Source organism: Rhineura floridana, chromosome 1, assembly GCF_030035675.1.
Source record: "Rhineura floridana isolate rRhiFlo1 chromosome 1, rRhiFlo1.hap2, whole genome shotgun sequence".
Lineage (NCBI taxonomy): Eukaryota > Metazoa > Chordata > Lepidosauria > Squamata > Rhineuridae > Rhineura > Rhineura floridana.
Genome location: NC_084480.1, coordinates 320,707,635 through 320,734,762, shown reverse-complemented (window position 1 = coordinate 320,734,762; position 27,128 = coordinate 320,707,635). Strand labels below are relative to the sequence as shown.

The 27,128-nt window shown below is 50.3% G+C and overlaps 1 protein-coding gene across 1 annotated transcript; it reads right to left on the bottom strand.

Annotated features, from left to right (window-relative positions):
* Nucleotides 1-271: 271 nt before the first annotated feature.
* Nucleotides 272-26,187, bottom strand: ADCK5 (aarF domain containing kinase 5). Its single transcript, XM_061607142.1, has 15 exons — nucleotides 25,955-26,187; nucleotides 16,985-17,088; nucleotides 14,511-14,660; nucleotides 13,611-13,686; nucleotides 12,673-12,873; nucleotides 10,075-10,215; nucleotides 9,786-9,899; nucleotides 7,854-7,985; nucleotides 7,080-7,163; nucleotides 6,242-6,323; nucleotides 5,740-5,818; nucleotides 5,277-5,368; nucleotides 2,729-2,987; nucleotides 939-1,055; nucleotides 272-685 (listed from the first exon to the last, which is right to left on the bottom strand). Exons 1-15 carry the CDS (start codon nucleotides 25,970-25,972, stop codon nucleotides 571-573), a joined length of 1,764 nt encoding a protein of 587 aa, XP_061463126.1. The 5' UTR covers nucleotides 25,973-26,187; the 3' UTR covers nucleotides 272-570.
* Nucleotides 26,188-27,128: the final 941 nt, after the last annotated feature.

Below are 27,128 nucleotides of genomic sequence, written 5' to 3'. Positions count from 1 at the left end.
TTGCCACAACACTGCCTATGCTTGTTTTTTTTTGGGGGGGGATATGCTTCTAATCCCCCCCCCACACCCCAGCTCTTCATACCCAGCAAAACGCTCCCTGCTCTGGCATTGCTTGTTCAGTTTTCAGGTAGCTTCATTTACCCCCCATCACTGTAGAGGGCAAGAGGCCTGGGCTTCTTTCCAGTCTGCTGCCTCTTCTCCCCACCCTCCCAAATTTACTGCATTTCAAGGTACGGGGGGAGGGGAGGATCTCCATCAAAGTTTGAGCACATACAAAAAAAAGGCATTTTATTTTTGTAGATCATCATCCAGGCTGCTTGTTGCAAGAACATGCACAGTCTGTCTTTGGACAACTCTGGGTAGGTGAGAACTCTCATTTTGTGGGATAGGCCAGGACCACGTGACCAAACACAGGCAGCGCCTCCCACTTCTCAAGTTCCTTCCCTAGAAATTCATTAATACCAAAAAAGAGGTGGTTCCCCCCCTCCTTTATGGGTGTGAAAAGTATTTGGTCAAGCTGCGCTCCCTGCAAGGTCCTGACGCAGCCAGCTTTGGATTGCAGCAGGAGCTTCACGCCTGCAGGAACTCATAGAGGTGTTCCTGGTCCTCGCTCTTCTTCAGGAAACCGGCAAAAACCAGGAAGCGCAGAAAAGAGGTAGTGAGCTTTATGGAGGTTGTCTGGAACCTGATGGGTGGTTTTTTTGGGGGGGAGGGTAGAAGGAGAGACAAAAAGAGAGGTCAACAAGTAACTGAGGCAGAGTCTGAAATGCAAGCCTTTGCCAAGCTGCTGCCCACCAGTTAAAGGTGGACTACCCCTCTCATGATCCCCAGGGAGCACAGCATGAACTGAGGAAGGCACCCCAATGATGTCAGGCAGCTGTAGACTGCTAGCCAGCCAAGGTTCCCGGCCTGGAATTCGGGATGTGCACGCCCCTTACCTGAGTGCAAGCTCAAACACGAAACTGTCCCAGGCAGCGCGGATCCAGCGGACAAAGACGACGTTGCCGATGCCCCCAGCTCTTTGGCTGACCATGTGACTCCAACATCTCACTGCACTGTAAAGACAGACAGACTCCCTGAGCCCTGCTGGTGTCAAGGGGTGGGGGAAGGGGGTGGAATCACCCAGAGCAGACCAGCCGCAGGGAGAATCTCTACACCTTACACTCGCAGGCGGCAAGCAGCATCCAGAGAGTTGGGTAACAGGCCTGCAGCCAAAAGTGGCGACGTGGTAGGGTTGATTCACACTGAGAGGGTTTCAATGCCATGCATTAAACATCTGAACATGCCCTCAAGAGAAAAGAGGTGCCCATCACCACAGCAAACCTTGCCCTCTAATGGTTCACTTGGGGAGTAAAGCCCAATACTAGTGCCCCACAAACAAAAAAACATCTGAACCAAGACTGAGGAATGCAACATCCTCTCACAGAATCTGTCTGCATTGGCTTCCTGTTCCAGCTGTTGTGGGCCTGGAGTAACTAGAAAATTCCCCTTCAGCAAGATATAACAGCATTCAAGGCAGCCTCCTCCTCCCACACAGCATGTTCCATGCCAGCTGCAGCCTGAACATGGACCTCTAGCAGAGCGCCTCCTTCCCACACCTCGACGTTTAGGCTCTGCTCTAAGACACACGTTTACCTCAAATACATTTTAACATAATATGAAGGGTAATTTCCCCTTTTCCCCAGTGGAGAGAGGAAATACAGAACGGCCTCTGCCGTTGCTAGCTTCCTGCAAAGAAGCGGTCAACTTCAGCCTCCTCCAGAGGACGGGACTCCTGCCCTTGACCTGCAGCAGGGTTGGGGAGCCATTTTGGGCCCAGGGGCCACAGGCCAGCAGCAGGAGCGACCAGAAGCAAAGGCAGGCACAGGAAGGAATAAAATCTAAGCTGTATACCGTAGGTGAGTTTCTACACTTGCCCACCCCTCTCCTCCAAGCAGGCAAACAGGAAGCACAGTCAGTCTGAGGACACATTCCAGCCAGAGAAAAACATTCAAGGAAAGTCCCAAGGGCCAGAAAGAGAGGGCCAGAGGGCCACATTCGGCCCCAGGATCAGCAGTGTAGTGGCAGATTCAGAAGTGCAGGGTCCCTTCATGGTAGTCACAGCCACGCCCCCTCATGCCTACACTCCTACAATTTATTATAGAATAACCTGGCCAAGTCTGAACACTCCTTTCTGCTTCTCTATCCTTGTTAATGGCTTCTCTCACAACAACAGACATTCCCTACGAGCCAATCAGCATGAAAGGGAAATGTATTAGCTACTGAGAAGACTCTTCTCAGTGGCTGACTCACTTCACTCTGATTGGCTCCAACCAGCAGGTGAGGACAAGGAAGCATGTTATAAGATGCTCTTCAGTGGCTAACACACTCCCCCTTATGCTGATTGGCCTGAAAAGAAAGGGACCCTGCTACCAAGAAAGTAAAGGGTCTAAGACACACACACCCCGAGACCCTGGATGACTACACCCCCTGCCCAGGCCTGAGGTTCCCTATCCTTGACCTACGCTGGACTGCACAGAGTGGTACAAGCAGATAACAGATAGCTCAAATCAGCAAGCCACGCCACCTGCTGCCACAGAAACATCCCTCCCTAGGCAAGTCTTAGGTTTTTACTGCCATTAGATGGCGATGTGGGCATCCACCCTAAGCCCAGCGCTCTGTTGCTGAAAGCAGGAGAGCGGATGCCCTTCTGAGTCATGCGCTGCAGCCTCCAGGGTGTCCTGCTCACCTTTTGGCCATGATATAGTACCGGTCCACAGGAGTCCCCAGGGCCACGTTGATGCCACGGACGGTGTTGATGTTGCGGAAGACGAGCAACATGGAGCGGGGAAGGTCCTTCAGCACCTGCATGATGCGGTCAAAGCGGTTCTTGGCCATGTCCTGCATGTAGGCCGTCTCCTCTCGTGTCAGCACATTGGACAGCGCCAGCTGGGCCATGTTGATCGGCCGCTGCAGCAAGATCTCGCAGAAGAGGAAGTAATCCTGGGCTGGAGGAGCAGAGGAGAGAGAGAGAAGGTGAGGCGATTAGGCACAAAGGACCAGCCCCACGAGGAGGGCAAGAGGCTGGAGCAGCGAGCCGAAGACACGGCTGTCCACATCTCACCTCTGCCGTGAAGGCAGCAGGCAGTTTCAGTGAAGCCACTTATCGCAGCCTACCCACCGACAATATGGGGACAACGATCCTGCTATAAAGAGTGAGGCAAGGCTCAAGCTGGTCTCTGTCTCTTTCAAAACCACCATGAAGCAGAAGATATGTACATGCAGCTCCAGAAGATTCCATCTCCAGGGAGTGGTTTTCTCAAGGGCTTGCGTTTTTTTTCATTCTTTTCAAAAAATCATTTTTAGATAGGATTAGACAAATGCATGGGTGATAAGGCTATCTATATAGCTACTAGCCATGATAGCCAAGTGCTGCCTCCACTGTTGTATGCCTTCCAACACCAGTTGTTAGAGAGCGCAAGGAGAGCGAGTGCTGTGGCTCCTGGCTGGCTCCCACTGGGGCATCTCTCTGGCCGCTGTGAGAACACCACGCCCCTTCAGGGCTAATGCTCTTAAATACTGGCTTGCCTTAGTTGCTGTGGACATGCACTACAGGGATTCTGTGTGTTACTGATTAAACTGCTCCAGCAGAAGAAGCCAATTTGGCTTCACAAAAAGCATAGAGATGACCTGAAAAAAAAAAAGGACACATACAGGAAGTGGAAGGAAGGCCAGGCCACAAAGGAAGAGTACAAGCAGGTAGCATGGAATTACAGGGATGGTGTCAGGAAGGCTAAAGCTGAGAGTGAGCTGAGGTTAGTGAGGGATGCCAAAAGCAACAAAAAAAGCTTTCTTCATAGTAAAAGACAGAGAAAAGAAATGGTGGCACAGCTACTCAGTGAGGATGATGAAATGATAACAGATGACAAAGAAAAGGCAGAAGTGCTCAATTCCTACTTTGGCTCAGTCTTCTCCCAAAATAGGGTCTATGACCCTCCCAGGAAACATGAAGCAGAAGGGGCAGGATTGGAGCTTGAGATTGATAGACAAATGGTCAAGGAATACCTAATCACTCTGAACGAGTTCAAATCAGCAGTGCCCGATAAACTGCATCCTGGAGTATTGAAGGAACTGGCTGAAGAACTCTCAGAACCACTGTCTATCTTTGTGAAATTGTGGAGGATTGGTGAAGTGCAGGATGACTGGAGGAGAGCTAATGTTGTCCCTATCTTCAAAAAGGGCAAAAAGGAGGAACCGGGGAATTACAGACCAGTCAGCCTAACATCAATCCCTGAAAAAACTCTGGAGCAGATGATAAAGCATTCTAGAAGCACCTTGAAAACAATGCAGTGATTACTAAAAACCAACATGGATTTATGAAGAACAAATTCTACCAAACTAATCTATCTCATTTTTTGATTGGGTAACCTCCCTTGTAGACTGTGGGAATGTTGTGGACATAATATATCTTGACTTCAGCAAAGCTTTTGACAAAGTGCCCCATGATATTCTGATTAGCAAGCTAGCTAAATGTGGGCTGGATGGAACAACTATCAGGTGGATCCACAGTTGGCTCCAGAACTGTACTCAATGAGTGCTTATCAATGGGTCCTTCTCAAATGGGGCGGAAGTAACAAGTGGGGTACCACAGGGCTCGGTCCTGGGCCCAGTGCTCTTCAACATTTTTATTAACTACTTGGATGAGGAAAAACAGCATGGCTTTTCAAATTTGCAGATGATACAAATTAGGGGGCACAGCTAATACTGTGGAAGACAGAAACAAAAATCAAAGGGACCTTGATAGGCTGGAGCATTGGGCTGAAAACAACAGAATTAAATTCAACAGGGATAAATGCAAATTTCTACACCTAGGAAAAAGAAACCAAATGAACAGTTACAAGATGGGGGATACTTGGGTCAGCAATACGACATGTGAGAAGGATCTTGGAATTGTTGTTGATCACAAGCTGAATATAAGCCAAGAGTGTGATGTGGCTGCAAAAAAGGAAAATGCTATTTTAGGCTGCATTGACAGAAGTATAGTTTTCAAATCGCATGAAGTGTTAGTTCCCCTCTATTCAGCACTGGTTAGAGCTCATCTGGAGTACTGTGTCCAGTTCTGATCTCCGCACTTCATTGGGCTCCAGTATCATGTCAGAAGGGGGGGGATTTCTTTGTCCAATTTTTGTATACTAGGCATCATTTTAACGTTAGCCACAGAGGGAGGCACACACAGCGATGCAGCCTGTTGTCCACCCTCAGGACTGCACCCAGTGGGCCCCACCCTGCCCCCTCACCTTTCACACCCAGCTGCTTGGAGTACAGCTGCATGCTGGCATCATCGCGCAGGATGATGGCTCGCCACAGCTTGCACACTGCTTCTCGTTCTCTGGGGGAGACACACACACACAAACTTGTCAGAGAGTCACAGGGGACAGATCTTTGGGCCACTGACTCGCCCTGGGTCAAGAAGGGACCCCCCTCCCCACTCCAATGGGATACTACTGCATCAACCCTATTCTTTCCCTCCCTCCCCCAGCCCCCAATATTTATTTATTTATTTGATTTCTATCCCACCCTTCCTCCCAGCAGGAGCCCAGGGTGGCAAACAAAAGCACTAAAAACACTTTGAAACATCATAAAAACAGACTTTAAATACATTAAAACAAAACATCTTTAAACACATTTAAAGACATCTTTAAAAAAAATTTAAAAAAAGGTTTAAAAGCATATTAAAATATCTCACAGCATTATTCTTACTTCTCATGAAGGAATTCGTACAGGCCGTGATCCAGCAGAATGAGCTGAACCTTCCCATCAGGGCCCTTTTGCACCAGCACTGCAGGAGGGAGGGAGAGAGAAGGAAGCGGTGATGGGCTGCTTGCCTTCGTTAAGGACAATCTTCTCCAGCCACAAGGGAGAAGGGCAAGGCAGGGGCCTCTGCAACCTGGCCTTCCCTTGGCCTGGCCCACACCCCACCCAGCCCCTCAAAAAAGACAGGCCGATAAAGATCTGCCCACAAAGGTGAGCGAGCATATAGAGATCCCTCCTCCATTCCCCCAGCAGGCCTTTCCAGCACCCCTCTTCCTCACAGTCACCCCATACTCTCTGTAGGGCGCACATATCTTGGCTCAGCACCCTACGAAGACAAGTCATTGAGCAGGAGAGGTGGGGTAGGTAACAGCCCCCAGAGTGGGTGGTCTATGCCCCAGTTCGGTCCACAAACCCCAACCAAGTCTCCCCTCCAGCTCCCTTTCTGTACCGTTTCCTGGGTGCGGGTCAGCATGGATGAATCCGGTGAGGAAGATCTGCTCTGCGAACGTCCGGATTAACTTGTCTGCAGCCTGCAAGTAAACACAGACATACAGACGGGCGGTGGTGGTGGTGAGAGAGGGTCCCGGCGACTGCTTGAGCACATATCGAAGAGTCGGGGGCTTCACTGACAATCCATCGCTAGACAGTGAAGTGTCACCCCAAAAAGGTACTTTAAATGGAAGGGCAATTTAAATTGTTGGACAGGGACTGCAACTCTGAGTCAGACACTTGTTCTGCATGCAGAAGGTTCAAGGATGAACCCCGGCTACCAGCAGTTGAAAAGATCTGGCGAGAGGTAAAATACCTTAGAGAGCTGCTGCCTGTCAGAGCAGACAATATGGGGGCAAATGGATAAGCAGCCCAACTTGGTGTAAAACGGCTTTCTACGTTTTGAAAGAGAAATAAAGGGCTGGAGCTCTGTTGTACAGCTTTAAACCTGGGACCTTCTGCATGCATTGACAAGGATCCAGCAGGAGATGATGGTAAAGACCCTTCTTTGTATGAAAACCCTGGAAAGCTGCTGCCAGCCAGAGCAGACAATATTGGGCTATATGGACATATAGCCTGAGTGGTATAAGGCAGTTTCCTATTTCCTCGTGAGAAAATGTGCAAATACAACCAGCCACTCCTTTTATGGCACTGAAGCACAGCAGAGATGCAGGTGTCTTGGGTGGAGCGTGAAGGAGGCACGCTCAGGGAGAGCAGAAACAGCCTTCACCCCGTCCCTCAGGGAGCCATGCCACTCCTCCTGCCTCTACCCTTCCCTCTTGCGCCCGCACACTTACATCCTTGGCATGTAGGCCTTGCCTCTTGATCCCATCCACATCGTTGATTTTGCAGCCTTCATAGAAATCCGCGGTCAGGACCCTCTGGGACAAGAAAAGAGGAGGTTACAGACAGCCACCTCTGGAGCCTCTCCCCAACCCCATAAACAAATCAAAATAGCTGTTTTTCTTCTCCTAGACCGCTAAAGCACAAATGAGCCAAAGTGGTGCTTTTAGACCGTCACAGCGGCTAGGTCTCCAAGGAAAGAAGCCTCCATTTTAGCCCCAAAGCATTTGTGTTCCCGCAGAAATACTGGGGCAGACCTGCATAGGTGTTTGCAAAGAGAATCTCTGGGATTTGGGAGATCTTCCCCAACCCCAAGAAGAGCTATATTGTGGCTTTTGCTAGAGATGGAGTGGGGTGGGGTGAAGGTCTACCACCAGAAGCGGATATTTTCAACACGTATTTGTTAATGCTGAAAGGGTGATGTGTATAGATAGTGCAGCTTTCCCCAGCCTGATGCTCTCCAGGTGATTCAGACTACAACTCCCATCAGCCCCAGCATGGCTGAACAATGCTGGAGCTGATGAAAGTTGTAGTCCAAAACATATAGAGCGGGCACCAGATTGAGGGAGGCAGGGACAGTCTTTGAGCTGGCGTGGGACAGTAAGTGCCCAAAACAATTCCATCCACTTGGCCTCCCCATCCCAGCCGTTCCTCTCCTCTGTTCCACCTCCAACATCAATGGCTCTTCCCACACTCACACACAGGCACACCCCTCTCCCTCCACGCACCTTGCTGCTTTTGTCCCAGTGCACTCGAGGTACCACCACAAAGTCAAAGTGCTTCAGCTCTTGGGCACAGCGCTCCGAATTGCGTGCCTCGTTCTCAAAGTCAAGCTCCTGGGCCAGGGTCCCCTTCAGGTCCTGGAGGAAAGAGTGCGAGTGAGCGAGCAGGTACGCACTTGTGGGGCAGTCTCAGCTTGATTGCACATGCGGGAGAACAATGCTTCAGGGGTACCAATGAAGAAGTGCATAACCCGGAAGGGGTTCCAAGCAATGTCACACTGAGTTGCCATTCTCAGACCAGCTTTAGGGTTACACTCTAGAGAACGCAGAAAGTCTTGGACAGGCACATAGTGAAGCCCTGGGCATCCAGCAATGTATTTCATGTCCCCCTCCTTTCCCTCTAGATCAGCTCCCTTGGATAACTAAGATAAGACCACAAAGATCCACAAATGCAAAACTAGTAACCCCATGTTCCAAGAATCTCAGCCTGCCTATCTATTTATTTTGAACTACAAGGCTTTACTACTTAAAACTGTAAACGTTTTGGAAGCACCTGGTCAAGCATCAAACACCATTCCCAGCTCTCAACAGCCCCACCCTCCTTCCGACGATTCTTCATCCAGTCACCCCCTCCTTTCCCCTTTGCAAACAGTATCATTCTCTAGGCAACCTTGAGAGTAGATCTATACCAAGCCTCCACTTCAGTTTTCCTGAATGCAGAACTTGGGCAACATCATGCAGTGTCCAACTGGAACACACTCCGCAACCTCAGCTGCCAGCCAACCCGATGGCCCCCCTCCCTGTTGCCAGCAAAACCCCATAAAAAGGAAGGGTGATCCTTCAGTTGGTTGTTCCTATTCTTGCTCCCGTTTCCTAATTCCAACTTCTCGACCAGCCGACTTGCAGTTAGGTTGTTGGGAACCAAGCGTTGCTGAAGGGGTATGGATAGCTTGTAGGTTTCTTATTGGCTATTGTCTGTCTGAATCTCTCACTGTTGTTATGCCAAGTATCTCTTACAGCCCGACTGAGGGCAACTGGCTTTTAAGCAAACAGATGCTACTCTCTTTTTATATGTACCTTTCTTTCTTTTAAATAAACTACCCTTTTCTTAATGGTGTGTATTGCTTGGAGCTAAGGACTCTAAAATCCAGTCCTTGATCGCTGGACGGTTGATTAGTGTGAATTCAGGCCCTAGAGCAGAGGGTGTAACTAGGTCTGCTCTAGGATCTCAGTTAGCGCTCCGAGGTCCGCTTCCTCAGAGTAGGAAGCTAAGAAAAGGGGGGGTGGCAGTTTCTACTGTAATCCTAATCCTGAAAGAGGGAGAGTTTGCCTGGGAAGCAGCGACCCAAAAGAAGTGGGACTGTTCTCAGAAGCAAAGGACCCCCTTGGGGTGCTGAGGTCAAGGGACTCCCGCGGGTCAGTCTTTGACACCTGATATTTGGCACCACGTGCAGAACCAGCCACGTGGGCTGGGGCCCTAGTCAGCTCTGTCCTGGAGGCAGAAGACACTTGCCCCACAACTGTGGCAGCCCTCTTCATGGCTGGAAGGACTGCACAGAGTTGCAAGGTGAAGAGGAACATCTACTCAAACAGGACGGAAGGTACAGGAGTGGCACCCGAATGCGCAATCTGTAAGAAGCTGTCTTATACAGAGCTATTGGGCCATTTAACTCTTTACTGCCCACACAGTGGCCCTTCACAGACGCTGAACTACAACTCCCATCATTCCTGACCACTGGCTGTGCATCCAACATCATCTGGAGGGCCAGAGGTTCCCCAGACCTGGTCTGTGTAGACTGACAGCGACTCTCTAGGGTTTCAGGCAGGGCAAGTTCCCAGCCACCACTCACTCCACTGCCCTCCCCAGGACGGGAGAAGCGGAAAACATGGCAGGGAGCCCTCCCCAAGAGAATCCAGGGCTATTCCCAGCATCGCTACCTTCAAGACCCAACTGAACCCAAAACTGGGGTGCATCAACTCTACGATCTGCAGCAGGAATTCCAGTGTGCGGATGTCCCCATCGAACCGGTCTCTCAAGTCGATGTACTGTATCTGAAAGGTGTGGAAAAGGAGGGTTGCCTGGGAATCTGGGGCTGCTTCAGAGGAGAGAGAGAGAGAGAGAGAGAGAAAGAGAGCACACTTCCTAGTCTTCTAGGACTTGCCTTTGCCACCATCCCTGCAACCACAGGAAGGGGTGTGCAGCACCTCACCCTGTATGCATACACACCTTCACAGCCACAGGGGTGCCATCATGGAGTTTGGCCCGGTGCACCTGAGCCAAGCTGGCTGCCGCAATTGGCTCATAGTCAAACTCCAGGAAGAGCTGGTCTGCCTTGGCTTTGAAATCCTCCAGGAAGAGTTCGTCCACCTGAAGCAGGAACGGGCACGGCTCAGAAGAAATCCAGTGGGCAACTCTTGCGGCAGTGGTGGTGGGGCTCTCACCTAATCAGACATGCCAGTCCTCCCCATTTGGCCCACAAGGGCATTTCTGCCCGAGTCCACCTGCCATACCGCTGATGCCATTTATTGTTACTATTATCATTATCAGCTACATCTTCATCATTTATTACCCTCCCTTCACTCAGAGGTCCCAGGGTAGGTTACAACAATTTTAAAAAACACCATCAAAAACAACCTAAAACCACAAAATAGGAAGGGTCCAAAAAATATACACCTCAAATGTTAAAGGTCAGGGTAAAGAGGTGCGCCTTCAGCATTTGCCTAAAACTATACAGCGAAGTTGCCAAACTCACCTCAGTGAAGAGAGTGTTCCACAACTTAGGGGCCACCACAGAGAATGCCCTCTCCTGGGCCGTCACCCCCCCAGATTTCGAGGTTGGCAGAATTACCAAAAGGGCCCCCTCTGCTGATCTCAACATCAGAGAGGGTCTGTAGTGGAGAAGGCCGAGATATTTGGGACTTACGTTTTTTAGCATTTTAAACACTAACGTGAGCACCTTGAATTAGGCCCGGAAACAAACTGGCAGCCAATACAGCTGTTTTAAAAGAGGGCTTATAAGAGATCTAAAGAGAACCCCAGGCAGTATTTTGGCTGCTGCCTTTTGGACCAGTTGAAGTTTCCAACCCATCTTCAAGGGCAGCCCTACATAGAGTGCAATAATCCAATCTGGAAGCTGAAGCATGGAGCACGGTGGCCAAGTCATCTCTGTCTACAAGGGGCCAAAGCTGGCAAACCAGCCAGAGCTGGAAAAAAGCACTCCTAGCCACTGAGGTCCCTGAGCCTCCAGTGACAATGCTGGAGCCAGGAGTACCCCCAAACTGTGAACCTGCTCCTTCCAGGGAAGTTCAATCCTATCCAGAACAGGCCACCTACCCGGACATGAGAACTCTGGACACATAACACCTCTGTCTTTTCAGGATTCAGCCAAAGTTTATTGGTCCACATCCAGCCCAAGCACCAGTCTAGCACCTCAACTGCCTCTCCCAATTTAGATGGAACAGAGAGATAGTTGGGCATCATCTGCATACTGATGACTCCTCACTTCGCATCTCCTGATGAAAGCTCCCGGTGGCTTCATATAGATGTCAAACAGCACGGGGGACAAGATGGAACAGCTCCCAACCGTAACCTCCCATAACTACTTTTTGGAAGCAGCCTAGAACCATTGAAGCGCAGTGCTCCAAACCCCCACTTCCCTGAGATGTGCCAAAAGGATACCGTGGCCAACAGCATCAAAAGCCGCCGAAAGGTCAAGCAGAGTCACACACACCCCTCCCGACAAACGTCATCAGCCATGGCCAGGGCTGAAGCCAGACTGGATCCAAGTAATCCGTAATAAATGACTTCAGGTTTAATAAATGATAAAAAAATTGTTTTTGATGTGCGCCTCTCACCCAGAATGCAGGCCTCAAGGTGGATTGCGAAGATTTAACAATTCAAAGCTTACACAAAAACCATACAGAGACTGAAAGCTACAAAAACATGGGCTCCTGCTGGGAGGAAGGGCGGGATATAAATCAAATGAATAAATACATAAAAACAAATAAAGACCCATATAAGGACATCCTTAAAACCATCAAAACACAGGGGTAGAAAGCTACTAACAAAAAAGATGGGTCTTCAGCAGCTGTCTAAAAATGGGCTTTGCAGGCCCTGCCCATCAGCTGAGCAGCGGTGCTTGCAACCCCCCTTTCGGCCACACACACAAAAGACTCATTTCGCAAGAGAGGGGAATGTTCTCAAGGCACCCCTACGCATTCTGGTTCTGCACTAGACAGCCCCCCCATCAACCACCCCCTCCTGCGCTCTCACCCTTTAAGCTTCTGCCCTGCAACCGGGGGGAGGGGCTTGCTGCTCTTAAGCAACGAGGCTGGGGGGCATTACGGAGGCGAACGTGGCGGCTACTCCCATGGCTGCCCAATTTCTACAAAGTGATCATTGCGTTTGAAACAACCCCCAGCGAAGGCGCCAGCAGGGACAAAGAATGAAGAGTAGCAAGCCTCCAGGGATGGCCAGGCATTGCTCTGCTGGAGAACATTGGGGGCCGGTCTTGTTTCCTCAGTTCTCAAAATATCCAACCCCATAAAAGAACACACACACTTTGCCAACCAGGTGCCCTCCAGATGCTGTTGGGCTCCAACTGTGACCAGCTCAAGCCAGTGTGGCCAACGGTGGGAGTTGTAGTCCAGCAATGTCTGGAGGGTCCCTGGTGGGCGGGAGCCAACCCTAAACTCTCTGCAACACACTAGCGTGGCGGAGGAGGGGCAGCCACCCTCCAGAGCACAGCTGGCACCAGGTTCTGAGCAAGCCCTGCTTGCCTCCCTTGGCCCCGTGCCCAGAGATCCCCACCCAGCCCTGCTTTACCTCCTTGTAGCCACGCGTGAGGGCCTTGTCTTCCAGCACACGCAGGGTGTTGATGTACTCCGGGGGGAAGAGGTGGTTGAAGGCGCAGAGGCCCTGGCCCAGCTTGATGTAGAGACCCCCGTTCTGGATGGCCCCGTAGACAATGCTGTTGGCCGCCCGCTGGTGACATCCTGACAGGATTGCTGTGTACTCCGGGCTGTTCTGACCACAGGGAAGAGAGGGCAAGGAGTAGGCTGCCGGCTCCCTCCTGGCAGAGGCCTGTTGACCAGGGCTGAAGGGACACCTGTGGCTCTTCGGAGGGTGTCGTTGGCAGCCAGCGGGGCCAGTGGTGAGCGATGGATGACAGGAGTCCAGCAACATCTAGAGGGCCACAGATGCTCCCCACCCACTTATGCAAGCAGTCGTGCCTTCCCCCACAGGGGAGCAAAATGCCGCTCGACAAATGTTCACCTACCCCCCATCCTCCTCCCCCCAGCAGCCCCACAGAGACAGACTGCCAGCCTAGGCGATATCTCAGCATGCTTTCTACACACAGGGAGCTTCTTTGTGTATGTATGTGTGTCTGCTTACACCTGGGGGGGGGATGGACGGACACACACCATTCAGTCTTGCACCCCCCTCCCTGTGGAGTACTGACTATGGCGGTCTGCACCGCCTGGCAGTGAATATGTTTATCTGCCTTCGCTTTCCCTGTTCAACTGGAGCTTTGCACTTGGGAGAAGCGAAAGATCCCCAAACGGCTGATGGAGCGGCAGACGTCCCCCACTCCCAGCACCACTTCCCTGCATTACGTATCCTAAAGAAGGGGGGGAATCCCTGGGGGTGCTATATCAAGCGACCCCCTGCATTGCTCAAACACAGTTCTCCTGGGCCCCTCAAGACTCCTGGGCTGTGAGCTCCCTGGGCTGCTTAGAGGGGAAAAGCCGTAGGTGCTGTACCTCATCCAGCCCCCTCAGCAAGACGTTGTGCGTCCACCAGTAATCCAGGGAGATCTGGACTCCCAGCTGCAAAGACCTTTTTGAGAGAGAGAAAGGACAAGGCGCGTCACCTTTCCCTCCCCACCACACAGTGCTTCCCAGTTTCCTTCCCAGCCCTTCGGTACCCAACAGATTTAGCCAAGCCCCCCCCCCCCCCAGGGCAGGGCTCGAGGATGATCTAGAGGGCAGCTGCTTGTGCACCAGTGAGTTCTGAATGCCACAGCTCGGCCCCAGAACTTGGGGAGACGAGTACCTCTGCACATACACAGAGTCTACTGACTTCACTACTGACTAGCCTGATTATGGCCAGGGTTAGGGGCTGGGGCCACAGCACAGCAAGATACCTTATACCAACAGTCTGTTTAGCTTAGTGTTGTCTACAACGACAGGCAGCAGCTCTCCATGGTTTTAGGCAGGGACTCTTCCCCAGTCCTACTTGGAGACTGAACCACCGAGCCACGGCCCTGAGCTCAAAGCACATGCTTGGCCAGAGGAGGACCCCATGTCCAGTACCAGCATCTCCAGGAGCAAGTGAGCTGAAAGGCCTCTCCCTGCTCGAGGCTCCAAGAGAGCTGCTGCCGTTCAAGGTGGGTAGCAGCAGGCCACATGGCTCAACAGGCAGCCTCTGTAGCAGAAGCCAGCCTCCTGCCTCCGGGCACAGGTGTTCGAGGCCAGATTGCGCACCCAGCCGGCCAATTCCACCAGCCTCGTCTCAATAAGGGTCCACAGTTCCAGGGGCGCATCACCCCACTAGGCGGGCAACCAACCCTCCGGAAGGCAGGTACAGGAGACAGTTAAGGGAAAAGCAACCCTTCTCTGATCTAATTGGGGGGGGGTGAAGGGAAAAGCATCAGCCACCACCTGACGAAGCGCCCAAGGCCATCGACCAGCAGCCTCATCTTCCGCCGCTCCTGCTTCTCAGCCAGGCCGTAGTGGGTCCCAGCGGTCAGGGGCAGCCCCACGGCCACCCCTAGGAAGATCTTCTTCAGCAGCCCCCTCTGTCCATGAGAGCTGCAGGGGCAGGAGATGGGGAGAGGAGTGAGCCAAGGGAAGCCTGTTTGACCTGAGTGGAGAACCCCAGGCCCCCCACCCTCAGTGTGTGTGGGTGGGGTGGGGAGTCCCCATTCCTTGCACCAGCAACAGTCTAACAAGGAAGGCAGGACCACAGAAGCAGGGCAAGGGGGGGCAGACTGAGGATGCCCCAGCAGAAAAAAAAAGACTGAGAATTGGGGGAGGCAGAGAGGGGAGAAACAACCATGTGTTTGTGGACATCTTGCATGTAATAATAATAATAATAATATACTATTTAATTTGTTTGTTGCCTATCTGGCAATTAGCCACTCTAGGCGACGTACATTAAAATGAGATAAAATACAACAATATCAAATACAACAATACAACAATATCAAATGCAGTCATATTAATAACAGTAGATAAAAATACTGGACAGTCATCAATACATATAAAAGCACTTATATTAGCAGCATATGATAGATGGTAAAATCATAAAGATTTACCCTTCCCAAGGACCTCAAAGGCCTGTTGGAAAAGCCACGTCTTCAGGGCCTTGCGGAATACCTCTAGGGAAGGAGCATGTCGAAGGTCACATGGGAGGGAGTTCCAGAGAGTGGGGGCCACCACAGAAAAGGCTCTTTCCCTAGTACCCACCAACCTAGCTGTTTTGGTTGGCGGGATTGCGAGAAGGCCTTGAGTGGCTGATCTAGTTGGGCGGCATAATTGGTGGCGGTGGAGGCGCTCTTTCAGGTAAGCTGGGCCGAAACCGTATAGGGTTTTAAAGGTTAATACCAACACCTTGAATTGGGCCCGGAAAATAACCGGCAGCCAGTGTAGATCAAATAATACTGGCGTAATGTGGTCTCGGCGGCGGCTGTTGGTAAGTAAGCGCGCCGCTGCATTCTGTACAAGTTGTAATTTCCGGGTCGTTTTCAAGGGTAACCCCACGTAGAGTGCATTACAGTAGTCCAATCGAGAGGTGACCAGGGCATGCACCACGAGTGGGAGCTGTTGAACAAGGAGGTAGGGTTGCAGCCTACGTATAAGGTGTAATTGATACCAAGCTGCCCGGCTCACAGCCGAAATCTGAGCCTCCATGTAAAAAAACAGGACAGCTTTGAAGGGCAAGTGATGGGGAGCTCAAGGCGAAAAAGCACGTTAATGCCTCAATGCTCGTTTTGTCACAGAGAAAAACAGAACGGGTTGCAAGAGGAGCTAGCAAGGTCCCCTCCAGCTGTTGTTGGACTACAACTCCCATCATCCCTGGCTGTTGCTCACGCAGGCTGGGGTTTAACAACAGCTGGAGGGCTCCACGTTTTGGTTATCCCCAATATACAACAACACAGCAAAAGCAAATGAAGTTGCGAGTGTAAAAGGCTCCAGCTGTAGCTCTGGAAACGAAAGGCACACGCCTGCCTGCCTTTTCTTATTCATAGAATCATAGAGCTGGAAGGGGCCTGTAAGGCCATCGAGTCCAACCCCCTGCTCAGTGCAGGAATCCAACTTAAAGCATCCCTGACAGTGCTGGAGAGCCCACCACCTTCCTAGGTATTGTGCCCCTTGCATGGCTTAGAAAAAGCTTCTGAAGTTTGGACGCGAGAGACACCTGCCTGCACCAGCAACTCTAAGCCTGCTCTCCCAAACAACACAGAGCTGCCGTAAAGGAGGGTTTGCATGGAGAAGACAGTAAAATGCCCCAGGGTCGCTCCTAAGATGGGGTAAGAACTGGGTGTGAGGAACTGAAATAGTTCTTGGTTGTGGAGCTGACAGGGCTCCTCTCCTCCAACTGTCACACTCAGCCCACACAGGTAAGACTCAGTCATGGCCAATAGGATGAATTTATTTATTTATTATTTGATTTATATCCCGCCCTTCCTCCCAGCAGGAGCCCACTAGGACTATTTGCGTGTAAGCGAGCATTGCTGCATTCTTTATTATTTATTTATTTATTATTTGATTTATATCCCGCCCTTCCTCCCAGCAGGAGCCCAGGGCGGCAAACAAAAGCATAAAAACACTTTAAAACATCATAAAAGACATCAAAACAAAACAACTTTAAAAACATTTTTTTAAAAAAGCTTGGAAGAGTTTTTAAAAAAAAGTTTTAAAAAATATTGGTTTTTTAAAAAAAAGGTTTAAAATCATATTAAAAAGCAATTCCGACAGCTATGATTAACCTTAAACCCTAAGACAGCCTTCACCGGCCTGGGGGCCTCCAGATGTTTTGAACTACAACTCCCATCACGGCTGGGCTCCTGGGCTGACGGGCATTGCAGTGCAAAACTAGGTTGGTGAAGGCCGCCCTCTCACATCCCAGGTACCTGGCTGACTGGGAACTGGAGCGCTGCCTGCAGTGGGGGGCAGAGATGAGCCATGGGTTCTTCTTGCGTTGCAGCAGGAGCAAGTGGAAGCGGCAAATCTGGACCTGTACAGTCAAAACACAAAGACAGACCTAGAAAGGCTCTGAAGCAGAGGATCTCACGGACACAGGCGTTTGCTGGCTCAGCATGTAACCAATTTGTGGAGTTTGCTACCACAGATGCGAGCATGGCCTCTATCTCTTTGGTGGCATCAAAAATATACAAATTCCACCTTTGAAAGCACAACTTATAATTGCCGGTCTCGTTTAGATACCTGTTTGTGGATGTCTGTACAGCTGTATTAAATCTAGACTTTAAATTAGGATGGAATACAGTAATACCTCAGTTAATGAATTACACTTGTTCCTAGACATTACTTCTTTAACCGAAACTTTGGTACCAGAGGTAGGAATAACATGGGAAGAACAGGGATAGGTTCCTACACCACCAAAAAGAAGAGCAGTTCAACATGTTTCAGCAAACTTTTCATTCATGTCATTTCATGTCTGAAACGAAACAACCAGGTCAGGTAGGCCTTGCATACAGACCGCTTGAAGGCTTCTTCCAAAATGCAACCAGGGATGCCGGCCTTGCCTTTTTTATTTTATCATGTAGCAACTTGCTATAGCAGTCTGAAGCTTTGAGCACAGTTCTTCTCTCCGTACACTCGAGCAGGCAGGCAAGGGGCAGTTGCCGCCACCACCCTGTGCTTGATCTCTCTCTGCCATCCTCCCCTCCACTCGAGCAAATGCATCTGCAGTAAACAGTGCTTCCAGGGCACCCGAAGCACTGTTGACTGTGGAGGCGCCTGTGCCACCTGGCAAGGAGCGCCATGCCACCCTGGGCTCCTACTGGGAGGAAGGGCGGAATGTAAATTTAACAAATAATATAAATAAATTCCAGTCACGTGTGAGAGAGCTGCCTGCTGCAGCTGCAATCCGGTAGACAAGGAGCCGCATTCTGACTGTGTCGGAGGGAGCACCCCCCTCCCAACGTTACCAGCACCCAAACAGGACTTTGTTAAAAGGAGCTTCTTTCCTGAGGATTTGTTGACTGAGCTATTACTGTATTTTTTATTAGCTATGTTTCTTTTTCCCTCCTTTTTTTTTTGTTATAACTTTTTGTCCCAATAAGAAAAGGAAATTAAAAATTAAAAAAGGACAATAACGTATGAGCAAAGCCTGCAGGGTGTGTCCCCTTCCCCTGCTTCTCATCCCCAGCTATCCAGATGTGGCCCAGGTTTATCCAAATACAGTCCCCCGAATGTGGCCCCCGAATTATGGAATGCCCTCCCAGATGAGATACGCCTGGCGCCTTCTCTGTCATCTTTCCGGCGCCTGGTAAAAACCCACCTCTTCACCCAGGCATTTTAAAGTATTTAAGCTTTTAATCTTATTTTTTTTAGTTTTCTTTCACTTTGTTTATATAATGTTTATATTGTCTGTGCAATACACACTTGCTGTATTTTAAATATTGTGGTTTTATCATGTTGTACACCGCCCTGGGAGCTGCTAGCTATAGGGCGGTTTAGAAATGCAACTAAATCATAATAACAATAATAATAATAATATTTATAGCTATTTTGTGATACGCTCCTGCCAGCCCCCAAACAACTTTTTAGGGCCCGGGCAGGCATGATGATGATGCCCTCCAGATGTTGCTGGACTATATGCCCATCACCCCCAACCACTGGCTGTGCTGGCTGGGACTGATGGGCAGCCTGGAGGGCGCCCTGCTTTAGGTGATGGAGTGAATGCAAGAAACTGCCCTGCATGGAACCGTTCTTCAGAGAGGCTCCGGAGTTCCTTGGAGGACCTCGAAATGGGGTGCGAGTGTGAAGAGACACCCCCTTCACCTCTGTCTTCATACTCTAGGCTAGCCTTCACCAACTGGTGCCTTCCAGATGTTGGTGGTGTTTTAAAACAGCTGCACTCGTTGCCAGTTTGTGTCCGGGCCCAATTTAATGTGTTCGCATTAGTGTTTAAAGCTGTAAATGACTTAGGCTGCAATCCAGTACATGTCTACTCAGAAGTAAACTCTATTGGGTTCAGTGGGACCTACTCCCAGGTAAGTGCGTATTGGATTGCAGCCTTAGTCCCCAAATATCTGAGAGATTGCCTCCTTCCTGACTAGGGTTGCCAGGTTCAGGCCCTGAGACTGATCCTGTATCTTTAGAAGAGAAAGTCAGTCGAGTGCAGGTGTTCTTGCAACCCTGTAATGGGAAAAACCACAAGGTGGAATTCTCCCTGCCCCCTGCACAACTTTTAAAGATACGTCCCATTACAGGGTTGCATCTTCTCCTACAGATAGAAGAGGGCCCATTCAGGCCAGCGTCCTGTCCTCACAGTGGTCAACCAGATGCCCCAATGGGAAGCCCCCAAGCAGGACCTGAGCACAGTGGAGGGCAGTGCACAGCCATGGGGATGACGGGGAAAGCATTAAGCACCCCGTTTCTTTGACCCACCAACCCAACTCTCACGGGGTTCCAAGTGTTTGGCCTAGCAGGAGAGCATGAAGAGTTCTAGCACAAGGAGATCCTGTTAATATGCACAGCCAGCCCTCAGCTTTACGCCAAAAGGCAAGATTTCTTATTGAAACAGCAAGACACCCCTGTGGGTGAACAGGCGTGCCAGGTTCCGGGTTTGCCAAAAGTCTGAACAAAGACCGCCCCGGCCTTCACCACCTCCATGTGGAGTTTTAAGATGCTGAAAGCCAAGGGATGGGGCTGCACCATCAGAAATGGGAGAACTGGAGTGCTTGGCCTTAGAGAAGAGCATTGATATAGTGAGCATAACCGAGACCTGGTGGAATGGAGAAAACCAGTGGGATACGGTTATCCCTGGATATAAACTATATCGGAAGGACAGGGAAGGACGTATTGGTGGCGGAGTCGCTCTATATGTGAAAGAAGGCATTGAATCCAGCAAGCTCGAAACCCCAAAAGAGGCAGACTCCTCCACAGAATCGTTGTGGGTGGTGATACCGTGCCCCAGGAGGGACTTAATACTGGGAACGATCTATCGTCCCCCTGATCAAAATGCTCAGGGAGACCTTGAGATGAGATATGAAATTGAGGAAGCATCCAAACTAGGAAATGTGGTAGTAATGGGTGACTTCAACTACCCGGACATAGACTGGCTGCATATGTGTTCCAGTCATGACAAAGAAGCAAAGTTTCTAGATATTCTAAATGACTATTCCCTAGATCAGTTGGTCATGGAACCGACCAGAGGGACGGCAACCCTGGACTTAATCCTCAGTGGGGACCGGGACCTGGTGCGAGATGTAAGTGTTGTTGAACCGATTGGGAGCAGTGACCACAGTGCTATTAAATTAAACATACATGTAAATGGCCAATTGCCAAGAAAATCCAACACGGTCACATTTGACTTCAAAAGAGGAAACTTCACAAAAATGAGGGGATTGGTAAAAAGAAAGCTGAAAAACAAAGTCCAGAGGGTCACATCACTCGAAAATGCTTGGAAGTTGTTTAAAAACACTATATTAGAAGCTCAACTGGAGTGCATACCGCAGATCAGAAAAGGTACCGCCAGGGCCAAGAAGATGCCAGCATGGTTAACGAGCAAAGTCAAGGAAGCTCTTAGAGGCAAAAAGTCTTCCTTCAGAAAATGGAAGTCTTGTCCGAATGAAGAAAATAAAAAAGAACATAAACTCTGGCAAAAGAAATGCAAGAAGACAATAAGGGATGCTAAAAAAGATTTTGAGGAGCACATTGCTAAGAACATAAAAACCAACAACAAAAAATTCTATAAACACATTCAAAGCAGGAGACCATCTAGGGAGGCGATTGGACCCTTGGATGATAAGGGAGTCAAAGGTGTACTAAAGAACGATAAGGAGATTGCAGAGAAGCTAAATGAATTCTTTGCATCTGTCTTCACAGTGGAAGATATAGGGCAGATCCCTGAACCTGAACTAACATTTGCAGGAAGGGATTCTGAGGAACTGAGACAAATAGTGGTAATGAGAGAGAAAGTTCTAAGCTTAATGGACAATATAAAAACTGACAAATCACCGGGCCCGGATGGCATCCACCCGAGAGTTCTCAAAGAACTCAAAGGTGAAATTGCTGATCTGCTAACTAAAATATGTAACTTGTCCCTTGGGTCCTCCTCCGTGCCTGAGGACTGGAAAGTGGCAAATGTAACGCCAATCTTCAAAAAGGGATCCAGAGGGGATCCCGGAAATTACAGGCCAGTTAGCTTAACTTCTGTCCCTGGAAAACTGGTAGAAAGTATAATTAAAGCTAGATTAACTAAGCACATAGAAGAACAAGCCTTGCTGAAGCAGAGCCAGCATGGCTTCTGCAAGGGAAAGTCCTGTCACAGTAACCTATTAGAATTCTTTGAGAGTGTCAACAAGCATATAGACAGAGGTGATCCAGTGGACATAGTGTACTTAGACTTTCAAAAAGCGTTTGACAAGGTACCTCACCAAAGGCTTCTGAGGAAGCTTAGCAGTCATGGAATAAGAGGAGAGGTCCTCTTGTGGATAAGGAATTGGTTAAGAAGCAGAAAGCAGAGAGTAGGAATAAACAGACAGTTCTCCCAATGGAGGGCTGTAGAAAGTGGAGTCCCTCAAGGATCGGTATTGGGACCTGTACTTTTCAACTTGTTCATTAATGACCTAGAATTAGGAGTGAGCAGTGAAGTGGCCAAGTTTGCTGACGACACTAAATTGTTCAGGGTTGTTAAAACAAAAAGGGATTGCGAAGAGCTCCAAAAAGACCTCTCCAAACTGAGTGAACGGGCGGAAAAATGGCAAATGCAATTCAATATAAACAAGTGTAAAATTATGCATATTGGAGCAAAAAATCTTAATTTCACATATACGCTCATGGGGTCTGAACTGGCGGTGACCGACCAGGAGAGAGACCTCGGGGTTGTAGTGGACAGCACGATGAAAATGTCGACCCAGTGTGCCGCAGCTGTGAAAAAGGCAAATTCCATGCTAGCGATAATTAGGAAAGGTATTGAAAATAAAACAGCCGATATCATAATGCCGTTGTAGAAATCTATGGTGCGGCCGCATTTGGAATACTGTGTACAGTTCTGGTCGCCTCATCTCAAAAAGGATATTATAGAATTGGAAAAGGTTCAGAAGAGGGCAACCAGAATGATCAAGGGGATGGAGCGACTCCCTTACGAGGAAAGGTTGCAGCATTTGGGGCTTTTTAGTTTAGAGAAAAGGCAGGTCAGAGGAGACATGATAGAAGTGTATAAAATTATGCATGGCATTGAGAAAGTGGATAGAGAAAACTTCTTCTCCCTCTCTCATAATACTAGAACTCGTGGACATTCAAAGAAGCTGAATGTTGGAAGATTCAGGACAGACAAAAGGAAGTACTTCTTTACTCAGCGCATAGTTAAACTATGGAATTTGCTCCCACAAGATGCAGTAATGGCCACCAGCTTGGACGGCTTTAAAAGAAGATTAGACAAATTCATGGAGGACAGGGCTATCAATGGCTACTAGCCATGATGGCTGTGCTCTGCCACCCTAGTCAGAGGCAGCATGCTTCTGAAAACCAGTTGCCGGAAGCCTCAGGAGGGGAGAGTGTTCTTGCACTCGGGTCCTGCTTGCGGGCTTCCCCCAGGCACCTGGTTGGCCACTGTGAGAACAGGATGCTGGACTAGATGGGCCACTGGCCTGATCCAGCAGGCTCTTCTTATGTTCTCTTCTTATGTTCTTAAATGCAGGGCACGATCAGAGTCGCTGGAGGGCGTGCAATTTCAGGCAGCCTAGAGGTGCAGCGAGGGCCATAGCGTCCTCCCCAGGGCCAGCAGCTGTGGCATGAGTGCAGGGGAGGCAGCCGGCCCAGCTTTGAATCTAGCTCCCGGGCATGGCAAGAACAGTCCGTGGGGTTGTGCAGAAACTTGCTGGCACAGGGACACCCACAGAAGGGCTGAAGAAGCAGCCTGGATGGCCGGGAGGCCTTGATCTTCCGTTCTCATTCCCAGCACGGAGGTGGCCTCCAAGATGACTGGCTGCTTTATCACAGAGGACATCTGCAGAGCAGCAGAACAGGCCAAGGGAATGGCTAGGTGAGCCTGTAACCCATCACCTTTCACTCTCTTAGGAATATCTATTATTTCTATTATGAAGTGCCTAGAAAAGGGGAGGTGGGATGGGGAAAGGAAGGTACTGTGCAAGACGCAGAGCAAAGGTTCCTGTGCCGAAGGGGAAGTCATGGCAATGTAAGCAGCCAGGAAATAATAGCCTGCTCAGCATTCACACTGGCCTTTAAAAGGTCTTCAAAGGTTGAGGTCAGCAATCCTTAAAGCACTCCAGAATGACGGGCAAATATTATTACTCCCATCTTGCAGATTGGGAAGACTGAGGCACACAGAGAGAGACAGAAGCACTTGCCTAAAGCCACCTAAAGAGTATATGGAAGAGGTGACACTCCAATGCTGGCTCACTCCTGGCCCCTGCACCACCCCAGACCCCATATCAAAGAGCCTCACATAAGACCTGTCAGCAAAGAGAGCCAGTTGCCCAACTGCTCAAGAGAAAAACGCATCCAGCTGCAGGCATATGTGAAATTGAATCAGATTCCCAAGACTGCCTGGGCACTTGGGCACCCCCAGATAAAGAGCCTCCAGTCACTCAGCCAATTATGATTTCATTTTCAGCATTTTTACCCCTCCCAAAAGGCTCTCAGAGCGGCTTACAAAAATCATTTCTAAGAGGGTCCCTGCCCTCAGGCTCACAATCTAAAAAAGACATGACACATGAGGAAAAAGGAATGGGAGGGAGGAGGGAAAAGCAAGCTCAAGTGCACGCTCTTAAAGTGACAGTTCTTAAAAACTACAGCTAAAGCCAGTGCACAGGACAGAAGCTGTAGCTGTGGAGGACGCTTTGAAGGTGGCCCCAGTGTCACTAGGCAACCAGCTTTGCAGGAAAGTCCTCTCTGTCTCAGCCCCAAATATGGCAGTGATTACTGTGGGGAGACACAAGGTGAAGCCCACCTTGGAGCCTGCTCTCCACCACCATCACCCATCCTACCATCAACTGCCCTGCAGGGAAGAGTCCTGAATATTTTTTGTTTTTTAAATGTGGTTTAATATTACTGGTGAGCTGACTTGAAACAATTTGTATTTGTGTTAGACTAGGTGGACTACAAAGCTCCATCTAACTCTACGATTCAAGCAGGCTGGCTCCTGAGTTGACTTCGGCACATGACTACAGCGTAAATGGGAATTTATCACTGGCCAGGCCTTTAGAGCGGAAAGGGCCCCCCGATTTGTTCTTTGCTGCAGCCGTGTTGGATGCAGTGAAGTCAGGACAGGAACTGCAAGCTCTCAGGGTGGTCCTCCCTCACCCCCAACAGCACACCAGCAGTTTTGTCCTTGCAGACAGGAAACCAGCCCAGGGCCGGAGTGTGTGAGTGTGTGCGCTGCTGGTTCTTCCCCATGTTGGGAACATCTCAAGGCTGGACAAAACCACAGCAGGCAGACCCCAGCTGGGGGAGGGGGGCATCCTTGGAAATGGGTCTCGGGGGGGGGGAACCCATTTCTGTAGCTTCTAGAAGAAGCTGTGGGCACTAGTTGAAGTTCCCTGCATTGCACAACAAGCTCTCTTGCTTCGCATAGGCTAAACAGCGGATGAGCAGGAAGTATCAGAGTAGGCTAGTGCTGATATACAGAAATAACAGCCGGCTTGGGAAAACATCTGAAGCTCTTTCCCGTTATCGCTGTTGGCTCCAAAGAGCAAGAGCCTGGACGAAGTCCCATTCACACCACAACACTGTTTTCATGCTCAGCACATGGTTGGGCATTGGCAGTTCTGGCCACGCGGGAGAAGAAGAAGAAGAGAGGGCAAGCCCCCTCCCCAAGCCCACATCAGGCCCAGGGACGGTCACATCCAACCCCCACCACATCCCCCAGATCAACCTGGGTGGGTTTTGGCACACGTGGGGAGAGAAAGAGGGCTGGGGCAGCTGCTGCCGGCCTGGGACGGGCAGGCAGTAGGGTTGCCAGGTTCAATCCCTGAGACGGATCCTGTATCTTTAGGAGAAGAGAAAGTCAGCCAAGTGCAGGTGCTCTTGCAACATTGTAATGGGAAAAACCACAAGGTGGAATTCTCCCTTCCCCCTGCACAACTTTTAAAGATACAAAAGACCTTAGAGGCTGGGCCTGGCAACCAAGAGCTCTTCTGTATCTTTAAAAGTTGTGCAGGGGGAAGGGAGAATTCCACCTTGTGGTTTTTCCCATTACAGTGTTGCAAGAACACCTGCACTCGACTGACTTTCTCTTCTCCTAAAGATACAGAAGCAGTCTCAGGGCCTGAACCTGGCAACCCTAGCAGGCAGGGGAAGAAGCTCCCTCATCCGCAGGCTCCGAATGGAGGGTCTCGGGGCCCCCACGCAGCAGCCCCTGCTCCGGCCGGAGACACCCTTCATGCTGCAGAGCAGCTATTCTTCACGGTGCTGCCACGAGGCCCTGCGCTGGAACGGGGGTCCAAAGGGAAGGGACAGAAAATCCCCTTGGGAGGGGGAGACTACCGTGATGCGCGAAGAAAAGCGCACCCCCGCCGCGCGTGCAGCCGCAGAAAAGGTTCCCTCTCTCTCTCTCTCTGTCTGAGGAAGCCCCCCAACCCCTTTGCAAGAGGTCATGCCTTGGGGGTGAGATAAGTGTAGGGGGGTTACCGTAATGTGCTGCAATAAGAGCACATATAGCAACCAGGAGCGGCAAGTGGGAGCGCGCGGTCATGCCGTAATGCCCCCCCAGGGGGGGGGGGGGAAGCTACCGTAATTCCCTCCAGGAGGGACAGCCAAAAAGGGGAAAGGATCCTATCGTAAAACCCCTAAGAGCGCGCCCGCCGCCGGCGCTACCGTCACGACCTTGCGAGCGGGGGCCTTAAGAAGGGCGCCCCCGCAGAGAAAGGGCAGGAGGCGGTTCTCCTCACCGTCCGTCGCAGCTCCATGGCGCCCCTTCCCGTGTGCGCCGATTCCCCGCCTGCTCCTGCCGCCGCTGCTACAGTACGGCCAGAACCGCCGAGCTTTAGGCAGCGCTCCCCGCCCGGGCGCGCTCCGATTGGTTCCGCCTGCCGAAAGGGCCCGCCCCCTCGGAGCGCCTGGTCGGAGGGAGGGGCCCGGTCCCCAAACGGTAGCCCGCGCGCTCCGCCCAGGTGGGCCTTTTGCGGCTGGGGCGCAGAATAGACGCCTTGGTCTGTAACTGGACCTTCGTGGCGTCTTTTGCTGCTTCGACACCGTTTATAAGATTTGAATTCTGTGGAGTTCAGGCTGTAACCTACCTCGCAGGGTTGTTGTGGGGAGTAAGTGAGGAGTGGGGGAACCATTAGACAGGCGCCATCTCTCTTACCTTTCCAGCGCCTGCTGAAGACCTTCCTCTTTCCACAAGCCTTTTAAGTAGAGACCTTATCCCAGTCTGCGTCTGTGTTGGAATTGCTTTTTTAGCTGTTTTTAAAGCTTTTTTTTTTTTTTTTTAAAGATGTTTTGTTTTAATATGTTTTTAAGGATGTTTTGTTGTGATATATTTTAAAGCCTGTTTTTATGATGCTTTAGATCAGTGGTTCCCAACCTTTATGAGCATGGGACCCCCTTTATAAGTTGAACAAAAATTGTGACCCCCTCCCCCCAGGGAGGCAGGCTGGCTGCCGGGAAGGAAGGGGGAAAGCAGCCTTTCTTTGCAGGCTTGCTTCTTTTTGCTTCACAAAAAGCTCTCTCCTCTCACTGTAAGCAAGGGCGTTGCCAGTAGCGGCAGTGCAAGGAGATGGGAATCAGTGATAGCAATCCCCTCTTCTTCCTGGTAGCTCCACCCTCAGCCTCCTTTGGCATCTGCCATGTATTTTATAGGCAGATGCCTGCCCTTAGTGCGCCTGAAAGATGCTCTGGCGCTTCAGCAAAAGGCCTCCCCTCTCTTTTGGAGCAAGGGGGAGGTGGCATCTGCAGCGGCATCAGCAAGCAGACAGTGTAGAGGGAGTGAAGACTTTTTAAAAAATAAAAAATAATAATTCATTTATTTACTGTTCACGGCCCCCTCTGGATTACTTTGCGGCCCCCCTGGGGGTCCCGGTCCCCAGGTTGGGAACCACTGCTTTAGAGTGTTTTTAGTGTTTT

What these genes read in the sequence shown, in the direction of transcription:
- ADCK5 (XM_061607142.1), bottom strand. An exon ending in TCACGCGTGGCTACAAGGAG is followed by an intron (nt 10,216 to 12,672) that starts GTAAAGCAGGGC and finishes TTCCTGCTTCAG; the next exon opens with GTGGACGAACTCTTCCTGGA. An exon ending in GTGTTTGAGCTTGCACTCAG is followed by an intron (nt 686 to 938) that starts GTAAGGGGCGTG and finishes ACCACCCATCAG; the next exon opens with GTTCCAGACAACCTCCATAA.